The sequence below is a fragment of the Cavia porcellus genome, unplaced genomic scaffold (assembly GCF_034190915.1).
Source record: "Cavia porcellus strain 051 isolate PalLab524CR breed Dunkin Hartley unplaced genomic scaffold, mCavPor4.1 scaffold_11, whole genome shotgun sequence".
Lineage (NCBI taxonomy): Eukaryota > Metazoa > Chordata > Mammalia > Rodentia > Caviidae > Cavia > Cavia porcellus.
This window is the reverse complement of record NW_026947494.1, coordinates 42,062,319-42,073,309: the sequence shown is the minus strand read 5'-3', so window position 1 is coordinate 42,073,309 and position 10,991 is coordinate 42,062,319. Positions and strand designations below refer to the sequence as shown.

At 43.0% G+C, this 10,991-nt stretch overlaps 1 protein-coding gene across 3 annotated transcripts; it reads right to left on the bottom strand.

Annotated features, from left to right (window-relative positions):
* Nucleotides 1–3,704: 3,704 nt before the first annotated feature.
* On the bottom strand, nucleotides 3,705–10,288 carry Fst (follistatin). 3 transcript variants are annotated; one of them, XM_003470187.4, is made up of 6 exons: nucleotides 9,819–10,288; nucleotides 7,733–7,924; nucleotides 7,079–7,297; nucleotides 6,533–6,757; nucleotides 5,603–5,830; nucleotides 3,705–4,880 (listed from the first exon to the last, which is right to left on the bottom strand). In XM_003470187.4, exons 1-6 carry the CDS (start codon nucleotides 9,901–9,903, stop codon nucleotides 4,798–4,800), a joined length of 1,032 nt encoding a protein of 343 aa, XP_003470235.1. In that variant the 5' UTR covers nucleotides 9,904–10,288; the 3' UTR covers nucleotides 3,705–4,797. The 3 variants fall into 3 exon arrangements, with proteins under 3 accessions (XP_003470235.1, XP_005003834.1, XP_013008379.1); XM_005003777.4 differs by having other exon boundaries at nucleotides 5,603–5,833; nucleotides 9,819–10,285; XM_013152925.3 differs by lacking the exon at nucleotides 3,705–4,880 and adding an exon at nucleotides 4,887–5,145 and having other exon boundaries at nucleotides 5,603–5,833.
* Between the last annotated feature and the right edge of the window lie 703 nt (nucleotides 10,289–10,991).

The window sequence follows — 10,991 nt, the reverse complement described above, 5'->3', positions numbered from 1 at the left end:
GGGGCTAGGGATTTAGCTCAGCGGCATAAGCGCCTGTCTTGCAAGCAGGCAGTCATGAGTTCGATCCCTGGTACCAATAAAAAAGGAAAAAGACAAATATATAAAAGCTTTTGTATGGCTTTTGTATGGCTGATGGTAAAGAAATCACCAACAGAGTGAAAAGACAACCCATAGAATGTGAAAAAAAAATCTTAGCCAGTTGTTCTTCAGATAAAAGACTAATATCTAGAAAATAAAAAGAATTGAAAAAAAAATCAGAATCTCCAAGTTTAAGCATTCAATCCAAAAATGAGCATCTGAAATGAATAGACACTTTTCCGAAGAGGAAATACAAACAAACTAAATAGGCTAAAAAATGTTTGACGTTACTGATCAATCAAGAGATGCAAGTCAGAACAATGCTGAGATTCTATGTCATTCCAGAAAGAATGACTATTATCAAGTAACCAACCAATAACAAATGTTGGTAGGGCTATAGGGAAAAAGGAGCTTTACTGTTGGGGGGAATGTAAATTGGTGCAATGACTGTGAAAATCAGTGTGGAGGTTTCTCAAAAAACTAAGACTGAAAGTGTCATTTTACCCACGTATTATCCTCTGGGTATCTTCTCAAAAGAATTAAAGGCATTGTACAACAGCGATATATGTACACCCATATTTATAGCAGCACAATTTGTAATAGCTAAATCTTGGAAGCAATCCAAATTCCCATTAACTGATAAATGGCTAAAAAGATGTGTTTTTTAAAAATACAACGGAGTACCATTCAGTCATAAAGAGGGATAAACTTGAGACATTTTTAGACAAGTAAATAGACCTTAAGACTATATTATTAAGTGAAACAAATCAGACACATATGTGTAAATATTGAATTGTTTCTCTGGCATGAGAAACTGAAAGCATAAATAAGAATCAAAATGTATAATAGATATTGTGAGATAAGAAGTAATTTTTCAAAAGGAAAGGGGAGTGGGAGTGGGGAAGGAAAAGAAAAATGTGAGGGAAAAAGTATAAAATGGAAATAAAGCTTTGTAAATAGGAGGAGAAAAGAGGTTGGACAGAGGGGAAGGGAATGGGAAAAATAGAGGAACTAAGTTGTATCATACAAAAAAGAAATAAAAAATGTCTATAGATCTTACTCAGATTTACTGTTAACATTTTAGTCTACTTCCTCTATTATTTTTGCATCTCTTTGAATGCATAAGTATATGAAACAATAAACTAAAGCTTATAATATTTTTTCTTACCAAAACGTTTAAAGATAAATTATATACATTTTGATCTTTTACATAACTATAGTGTAGAGATCAATTTCAGTAAATTTATGTTGAGACAACACATTTATTTATTTATAATGTATTTTTTCCCTTAAATACAAGATGTGGTCTAGGATCGGGCACTACATTTAGTTCTTCTGTTTGAGGATGATTTTAATTAAGTCAGGCTTTATTTTTGCTATATTTGAGGCACCATGTCCCCGACAGTATACATAACTCTTAATTTAGGTGCACATCTGACAAAAACTAGAATTTAATTGAATTTTCACTATCACTTTATATTTTTCATTCCCAGTGATGATTAGGATGTAGCCATACTAACCAAAAGTAGTTATTCGGGACACTATTACGCTCATGCTTGTAATTTTGGTACTCTGGGAGGCTGAGACAGGTGGACTGCAAGTTCAAGTCTATCTTGAGCAACTTAGTGATACTGTCTCAAAATAATAAGTATAAATAGATAAAGAGCTAGGGATGTAGATCAGTACATCCCAAGTATCTTCTCTGCCAAAAAACCCCATGATAAATAAATATATAGAAGGGATATAAGAAAAATGAAAAATACATTTAGTTATTAACAATGGTTTATGTGAATGACATTATACACATAGGCAAATTAGACTTGAGATAGACTTGAGTCTATTGAAATTCTAACAATCATCTAATGATATAAATCTAATTTTAATTTTAAAAGTAATTTCTAGAGCTGGAGGTGTAGCTTAGTGGTAAAGTACCTAATTAGCATGCATCAGGCCCTAGGTTTCTCTCTCTCTCTCTCTCTCTCTCTCTCTCTCTCTCTCTCTCTCTCTCACACACACACACACACACACACACACCATCTTTTTTTTTTTATATATTAGGGAAATGTAAGATTACTGGAAAAGTATGAAATTCCAGGAAGGAAAATGAAGCACTGGTATTTAAGAGGAACGATTGATGCTGACAAATACCAAATAAAATTTTAAATAAATAAATAATGTGAATGTTGTTTAAAAGGCAAGCTGTTGATTTTATAACTCTTGCTTGCCAAGGTACACATAAGTTCCTGTTAAATTCAGTGTTTTTACTCTGATTCTCAATGGCAACTTTAATGCATGAGCAGCATCACAGGAGCAAGCAACAAATCGGCACAGGAAGAGCTGTGAAACCGTTATCTGTCCAGGCGGTTTCCTTTCTGAGACCACCTTCTAAATGGCGGTCCAGTGGCCCATCTGCACTGCCAAGATTAAGCTCTCTTTGAACCTCTTGCTGTTAGTGGAGACCTGCTTTGTTTTCTGCTCCTCCTTTACCACTTTTTCTGAGTACCCAAAGCTGAAAGGTCGCAAAACCTTGGAGATTCCTAATCATTAAATACAAATCTGCTAATGAAGAGCCTTCTCTGCCTCCACCAAATTCATTTGGTGATGAACAATTTCTGATGGCAATTTGTGGCATTACTCATACCAAACAGGACTTTCACAAAAAACATGATGAACTACTTAAAAGTTTTAACATGGGTCACGTTCTTTGAAAGAACATATTTAGTAGCATTGATAATTATTTAATAGTGTTGATAGTTTTTTCCCTCCCAGTTAACTCCCACTGCTTTTCATCTTGCATTTCTTTGATGTTTTTAATATGTTCAGAGGTTTTTTATTTGTATCGGTACCGGGAATTGAACTCACGACCACACACTTGCAAGGCAGGCGCTTATGCCGCTGAGCTAAATCCCCAGCCCCTATGCTTAGGTTTTGAGTATGAAACACACAATGAATTAGAAACAGACATTCTAATGTATCCTTATACACTAGACTATTACAGGGGCCACTGATTGATGCATACAATGCCATTCTGAGGTCTAGTATGACAAACTGCAAAACAGTGACAGCACTTCTATTTTGAGTGTCATTATTTGACCTCCATGAATGATGGACATCATTATGAAAACCTACTTTCACTGTAAACATTTTTCCAAGTCTCAAGAATTCTAATACAATTATGACCACCTCTGTAGTTGGTACTGATTTTTAGAATGTATTTGTCAAACATTACCAGTGTTTTCAGTTTTCTTGTGACACATGTTGATTTGGTAATGATTTGATACCCACTTCATTTGGATGAGGACAGGTTGTTATAGGGAGCCCTGGTTGCGTCAACAAGGACAGCTAAGAGTGCTTTCAAAGGGAAACAGGCTTGGTGTTGTCTAGAGGAATTCACATCTACATCTGTTTTTTCTATGGCTAGTGCCATATACATGTCACTTCTCTCAAGGGGTTGCTGGGCCTTTATTTTTCAATCTTCACTAAAGTAATTTATAATTTACCTCGCTATGGAGCTCTTACTATCCTGGACATTTAATTGCAGTGATAACTGTATACTTCAGGAAATGTACCATATATAGGTTTATTTCAAAATCCAGACAATTTCTTCTCCATCAAAAAAAGGACTATTGGCTTTTTAAAATTTTTTATTTTTCACTCATCATTTATTTACAAATACACATTATAACTTTTATATACATTGCACATTTACATGGTAGAAAAGTACAAAACTATATATTTAAATGAATTTATATTTAACTTGCCATGTTTGAAAATATAAAATTGCATCAGAAAAAAGTATTATGAAAAGCAAGAAACTTGAACTGATAAAGCCTTTGATAGAACTTTTAGTGACATGTTGGTTGAAAAAGAATTTAAAAGGTACAGCTGACTAGCTTAAAGGAAACACCTAATAAAAGGTTAAGTGTGTAGCCTTTGTCTTTCTTTTAGTCTCCAGACACCCACATCACTCCATTTCTTTGGATCTGAAACATCTTGAAAGTACATTATTAGAATTCTAACCCTGCTCCCACACCTTCTCCACAAATGGCCTCATCAGCTTAAGAGAAATGAAGCAGGAGTTTCCTCAAAGATGCATGTCCTCTGTACCTTGCATTTGAGTCAGAGTTATAATGCCTTTTGGTCAGTCAAGATTCCTTGTAAACAAAACCCGAGGGATCATGTATGTACAGATCAGGCAGCAGAGAATCCAATAAATAAACATGACAGAAACGAACATGCAAGTTTGTTAAAAGTGGAAAAGAATCTAATAACAGTGAAAGGGAGACAGATGAGTGAATGGACAGCAAGGAATGGACTTAAATGGGGAGAAAAAAAGCTTTTACTTTACAAGCAAGAGACCTCACAATAAATAACAACTGCGCTTCCTTTCACGAATAAATTTCTTCAAAAACAAGGTGTACAGTCAACCAGACATTTTATGTATAAATTATAAAACATGACACAGTATAAATAAATGTCTACAAGTTTCAACTATTGGCCTCATCCAGTAGACCTCACAATGACTGCCTCTCCGTGCCCAATGAGTTACAGGGTGGCCTGGGAGAGAGCTTTAGGACAAAGGTCCTTAATGTATAGTTTTCCCCCCAAATAAATAAGCATACACTTATTTACAGTATGGACAATATATTTTTTCTTTTTCTCTTTTCTTTTTTTTTTTTCCCCTCAAAACCTGTGTGAACATGAACACTGGTGGAAGGTTTACCACTCTAGAATGGAAGATATAGGAAAGCTGTAGTCCTGGTCTTCATCATCATCTTCTTCCTCGGTGTCTTCCGAAATGGCTAGATGGGGGAATACAGGGGAGCTGTTGTTTAAATATGGACAACAACAGCGCAGAAGCAGCTCAGTGTATGTTTTCAAAGCCCTCTCATATAGCCATATTACAGCGCTGCATTTTTATGTAACTTGCAGTGAGATGCTTTTATTTGTTTGTTTTTGGCATCTGCTGTTAGGTAATAAGTTTAAATTAAAAAACATAATATATGAAGTCAAAAAAATTGCAGAAAGTTCTGAAGAATCAATGGCTCAGGTTTTACGGGCAGATTCCTGAAATTAGATAAAAAGCGCTCTTGTGTTCTAGGTATAACTGCTTTGGGTCCTTAATTCAGTTAGTACAGGCAACTGCAAAAAAGCAGCAGCCCATATGTGATAATATATAAAGCTGTCTTTGGGGAAAAGACTTTTGAAGAAGTTAGTTTAGATTCAAGTGTTAATAAAGCAAACAGCAAAGCACATTACTAAAGCAAATGAATTAGGGGTAAACAACCAGATACCGGCGTTTTAGAGGTAACCCAATGGATCGATCACCAATTAAGTCCTAAAAGCTGGGAAACATTGCAGAGAATTTTTCTGTGAATCACTGACTTGATGGTGAAATATAGCCGCTATGTTACTTAAATGAAACGGGCTTGCATGGGGAGGATTGCGTGCTTTTTAAGTGTCCATTTTCTAGGGCTTGCTTGGGAAAGCCTTAAATTGCAGCAGAGTTAAAAATCACACTTACAGTTGCAAGATCCGGAGTGCTTTACTTCCAATAGCACACCTGAGGAGCAGGCAGCTTCCTTCATGGCACATTCGCTGGCATAAGTGGCATTGTCACTGGCACAGACAGGCTCATCCGAATGACTGTCAGGGCACAGCTCATCACAGAGAGAACACCGGCCTCTGCCAACCTTGAAATCCCATAAACATTTTTTTCCACCACTGCACTGGATATCTTCACAGGAGTTTGCTTCTAGGATATAATACATCTGTGATAAGTGAACTGATTGCTCCATTTCCCCCTCTTGTCCTTTTGTTTAGTTCTCTACTAATAAATACAAACACATAATTTATATTTTATTATTTACAATGGAGTAATGAAGACGTCATGTAAAAACATTTGATTAAATATTCAAACACACATACATACACACGCACACTCTCCAGTTTCTTCTTACATTCTACAGTAGTACAGGAAAACAGCATATTTTGGAGCAGGATTTCATGGTACCCTTGAGTTAAATATGCATCTGATTATTTCCTACAAAACAGTATCTTTCAAAGAAAAAAAAAATTCCACCAATTACTGGTCCCTGATAACAGATTTTAGGAACTGTTAAGTAATTATTTTTTGCTTCTAGCTAGTCTGACACTTTTAAAAAATGTGTAAAATTGTGTGAGTTCTAAATTTTCTGAGATAGAATATTGTTTCCTGATTCTTCCTGGGATTTGAGTATGTATGTCAATGCTTCCAGAAGACAACGGGTTTCCATGAGGAATTCTGTGGTCATAACAGTTTACCCAAACTGGAGAGCATTCTCCTTTTAGTGAAACAGCTCATGTGAGAAGACTGGGGGCTTTAGTCTTTGATTAACTCCACAGTTTTAGTACTAGAACTAGCCTTTTCAATCCTTTGTTATCTCTTTTTCCTCTCTCAATCCAGAATACCTACTGATACACTTTCCCTCATAGGCTAATCCAATCGATCTGCCCAGCAGGCAGGTGGCCTTTCTCAGGTGGCAGGCACTGGAATATGTCACTCCGTCATTCCCGCAGAGATACTGTTCAGAAGAGGTGGGTTCTGGGCAAATCCGATTACATGTCACACAGTAGGCATTATTGGTCTGGTCCACCACGCATGTGGAGCTGCCTGGACAGAAAACATCCCGACAGGTCTCTGAAAAAAAGAGGGGAACACTCCTCAATAGGCCATGCAGAGCAAGCATGTGAGAGTATCAAGGAAATCATGAAAAACCAAAGCATCTATTTTGTAAAAGATACTGTATAAGAGCCCTGGGGTTAAAAAAAAAAAAAAAATCTGTGACTCTGGGTTGGTTCCTTTCAGAACTCTACTCGAGTCTTTAAAAGTTAAAAAAAGGTTCTTTTATTTGGTGTTACTATTATCATTAAGCTCTTGTGTTGACTATCGTATCTCAGAGAGAAAAAAAAAAAAGCTAGAGGAGGCAAAAGTGGGTTCTTGCTCAAGAGTGGGACCTACTTTTACATCTGCCCTGGTACTGTACTTCCAGCTCTGGCTGCTCTCTACATCTGGCTTTGAGAAGTGCACATTCGTTGCGGTAGGTTCTCCCATCCAGCCCACAGACCGGACCCCTCCAGGTGATGTTCGAACAGTCTGGAGCGCAGACACAGCGTGGTTTGTTCTTCTTGTTCATTCGGCATTTTTTCCCTGGTCCACAGTCCACGTTCTCACACGTTTCTAGGAGTTGGAGAGATACAAGGTTTGAAACCAGGGCCCAGCAGTCCGCAGGTCAGCCAGGAGGGTTTGGGCGCCTTGTGCAATCCTGCAGCCCTGAGTTCTGACTGCAGGGACCCACAGCTCTCTCTTAGAAGACTAGGAGGTGGCTTAGGGGTGGGGCTGGGGAATCTCCCCCACACCCAAATCTATCTCAAACAGCACAAGTTGGCTGGCTTTACCACTGCAATTAGTTAAGAAGTTCGGGGACCACTGCACACTTTGTTTTGCCCACAGCTCTAAAAGCTGGTTTCTACCCAGCTAACTAGGGTTGGAGGATAGATGGTTGAGCCCACTAACAAAAGCTCTCCTACTCCCAAACCCCAGCTAGTTAAGTGAGGAATAAGAGGGTTAGACGCCCTCTACTGAGGGTGTAAGATGGAGGGGTAAGAGTCTTACCTCTACACGGGATGCAGTTGGGTGCGCCCCCACTGAAAATCATCCACTTAAACAGTGTGTTGTCACTCACATCCTCCTCGGTCCAGGAGGTGGTCAAGCGTCCAGTGCTGCAGCACTCCTCCTTGCTCAGTTCTGTCTTGTACAGGACCTGGCAGCGGCCATTCTTCGCTTGGCGGAGCCAGCAATTCCCAGCTGTGAAGAGACAGCAGTGGAGAGGTAAACGAGAGGAGAGAGAGAGAGACAGAGAGAGAGAGAGAGAGAGAGAGAGAGAGAGAGAGAGAGAGACTCAGTAGGGGAGTAGGGGGAGGAAGGCAGTCAGAAGGAGCAAAGGAGACACTGTGGGGATGGAGAGGGGGTGAGCGTGGAGGAAGGGAAGAGGGAATAAAGGAGAAGCAAAGCAGGAAATAAATGGAAGGGGGTGGAGAAGTGGGAAAGGCGGGGGAGCCTGATCACTGAGGTGGGCGAGTGGGAGGGAGGGCGAGAGGGAGAAGCCAGAGCGCCCTAGCCGTATCGATGTCAGTTACCAGTGACCCAGACACAACACGTGCAGTTTGCATTGACTTTTACTAGACTGTTTACTTTTATGCGTCCCATTTCATAACCTGCAGCGACTCGAAGAGCAGATTAAAGAACCTGACAAAAACAGGATGCGACGGATGTTTTTACATGTTGGTTTCATGTAGGCGGCAGGGGAATTATTTGTGACAGGGGTTAAGAAAGTAGGAAAAGGAGAGAGAGAAAGAGGAGAGTAAAACACACACACACACACACACACACCCCGCCCAGGAACAGATCAAGCAAAAGGCACTTGTGAAAAATGAAAGCAAAAAAAAAAAAAAAAAAAAAAAAAAAAAAAAAAAAAGGCAACCGGCCCAGCCTGGAACTACCCTGCTGGAGGCGCAGCCCGCCGGACGGGCCCGTTTTGCAATCCGCCAGACCCGGAGCACGCCCGCAGTCACCGAGATCTTTCGAAATCTCTGAGGGCTGCTTTCCCTGGCGCCCACGTCCCCGGCACCCAGGCAGCGCCGCGCCCCGAAAGGCGGGTAACCCAGCGCAGCACCGGGTAGACTGCGAGGGGCAGTGCTTCGAAGGGCAGTTCACAAGGCACAAAAATAACCACGCTAAAGTAGGTAAAGGGGGTAGGTGTCTACCATTTTATGATTGTATCTACCTAAACCTATGCCTACCAAGATATCTTTTAAAATAATTCCTTCTTCCTCCCCCCCTTTTAATGTTCGGACTTGGGGCAGGAAGACTTCTCATGACTCACCGATGTGACTTTAACAATAACTGGAACGCAAGTTTCCATAGTCATTCTTTTGAAAAAATATGTCCAAAGATACAATGAAATAAAATAAATCCGGTTTTAAAAGATAAACTTCAGAGTGTTGCTCTTAACCCATTTTACAATCTAAATCAGTTGTGGGCTACTCACAGAAAGTTTACAGAGGAATAAGAGAAAGGGGAAAAATTCTAAAGTACTCAAAACACATCTTTTTCTTTTTTCCTTTTTTGCACGGATGGGGGAGGGAGTTGCAAAAAGCATCCACTAAGCAAAAAGAAAGCTACTTGCTTTAAAAATTTTCAGCACCCACATTTCCAAGTTTGGGCAAAGTTTCTGAAACACGTCCCCCAGCCACCCAAGAAAATGCAGCATCTCTCTCCCTCCCCAGCTGGGGTTTTTTCTTTCTTTCTTTCTTTTTTTTTTAAGTCTCCAAAAGATGCTGGAGAGCTAGGTAGATTGCAAACGGCCCGACTGAAATCTCCAGGCTACTGATGCTCTTCTGCTTGAGAGCCAACCAGGGGAGACATCTAAAGTCATCACGGCCAGAACTTGGAGCATCTAACCCTAACTATCGAGCGAGACTCCAGGTTTCCCTTTTTGCTTTTTAAGGATAACCGAGCTCCAAACTTCGTTCCCAGTTGTACAGTGTCACTGCCCTCAGTTTTCCCACTCTTCTCCATCCCGGCGTCGCCAAGTTGGTCCAACATCTTCCTTGAGCAGCGATGGTCAGAACAGACAGCACAGAAAAGTAGCGAGCCCAGCTCCTATCCCAGCCTCCCCGGAGCATCCCCCCTCACTCACCCTGGGCGCTGCGGTCCTCCATGAACTGGCAGAGCAGCAGCAGGAGGAGGCAAAGCCCGCCGGGCTGGTGCCTGGCGCGGACCATCCTGAGGGCAGGCGCAGGGCGAGGGAGCGCGGCGGCGCGGGGAGCCGGCGTTGGTTCGGGCGAGCGGCGCGCGTCGCAGAGGCGAGCGGCGGAGGGCGCAGCGATCCCGGTGCAGCCCCGCGCTCGCCGCCGGCCGCCCGCGCGATTCAATGGACGTCAGAAGCCGGGCGCAGCCGCGCCTTAAATCTAGACGGGGGTCTCCGCGGTTTGCGGTGGGCGGTCTCCCAGTGTGTGGGGCTATGGGAGGGCGGCCTCGAGCGAGGTTGTGCGCGGCTCCTTGGGGGTGGGGAGCTTTTAAAAGTTCAGTGTGAATCAGGTGACATTTCCCACCTTCTGGAAACCCTTCCCAATTATCTGTCGGAGGTGCCCGAAATCAAAGCGGCTGCAAGGGAATCGCCGACTTCTTATTTGCGTAGGAGCGGGAGGGAGGGGGAAGGCGACAGGGGCGGGCGTGAGGGGTGGGGGCGACGCGTCGGGGGTGGGGAGTGGGGAAGAACACCCACTTCAGTCCTGCACGCTGCCGCTCGCAGGCAACGCTGGCGCGCCCGCGGTGGTGTGCGTGTGCGTGTGCGTGTGCATGTGCATGTGTGTAGGGAGGACGCTGTGGGGGCGCTGGAGACGGCGGGGCGGGGGGCGGGGGTTGGGGGTTTGTGCCCGCACTGCTGCTCCACCGCTCCCGGGATCCAAAGACAGTTTGCAAACGCCCGGAGAGCCCCGAGAGGCTGAGCTCTATGTAGCCCAGGTCGGGGCGGAACGCGCCGGCCTCGCGGCTGTCGCAGGCTCGGCTGTCTGGGCGCGGGACCCCGCCAGGTTTTGTGTCTGGGTCTGCGCGTGCCTCACTTGCGCCCACCCCCTGCCCAGAGTTGCAGCCGAGATCGCCGGCCCCGACACCGTGCAACCTGGCGGAGCGGTCGGAGACTTGGCCCTCCGTCTGGACGAGTCAACAGCAAACAAAAATGTTTAACGCCTCGCCCCCACCCCCCTCAGTCTCGCCCTCTCCCTTTCTTTTCTCCCCTTTCACTTCGCGGCGTCTGGAGTTGGAGCCCGGAGCGGGGGCGCCAACGTAGGCGGTCTGCCCCCTCCCCCGG

Bases quoted from the DNA above. Each gene is read 5' to 3' on its own strand.
- Fst (XM_005003777.4), bottom strand. From the start codon at position 9,903: ATGGTCCGCGCCAGGCACCAGCCCGGCGGGCTTTGCCTCCTCCTGCTG. The intron at 6,758-7,078 runs GTAGGTCCCACT...TCTTTTTTTCAG, and splicing joins GTACCAGGGCAGATGTAAAA to AGACCTGTCGGGATGTTTTC. The intron at 4,881-5,602 runs GTAAGTGTGATT...TCCCCCATCTAG, and splicing joins GCACTCCGGATCTTGCAACT to CCATTTCGGAAGACACCGAG.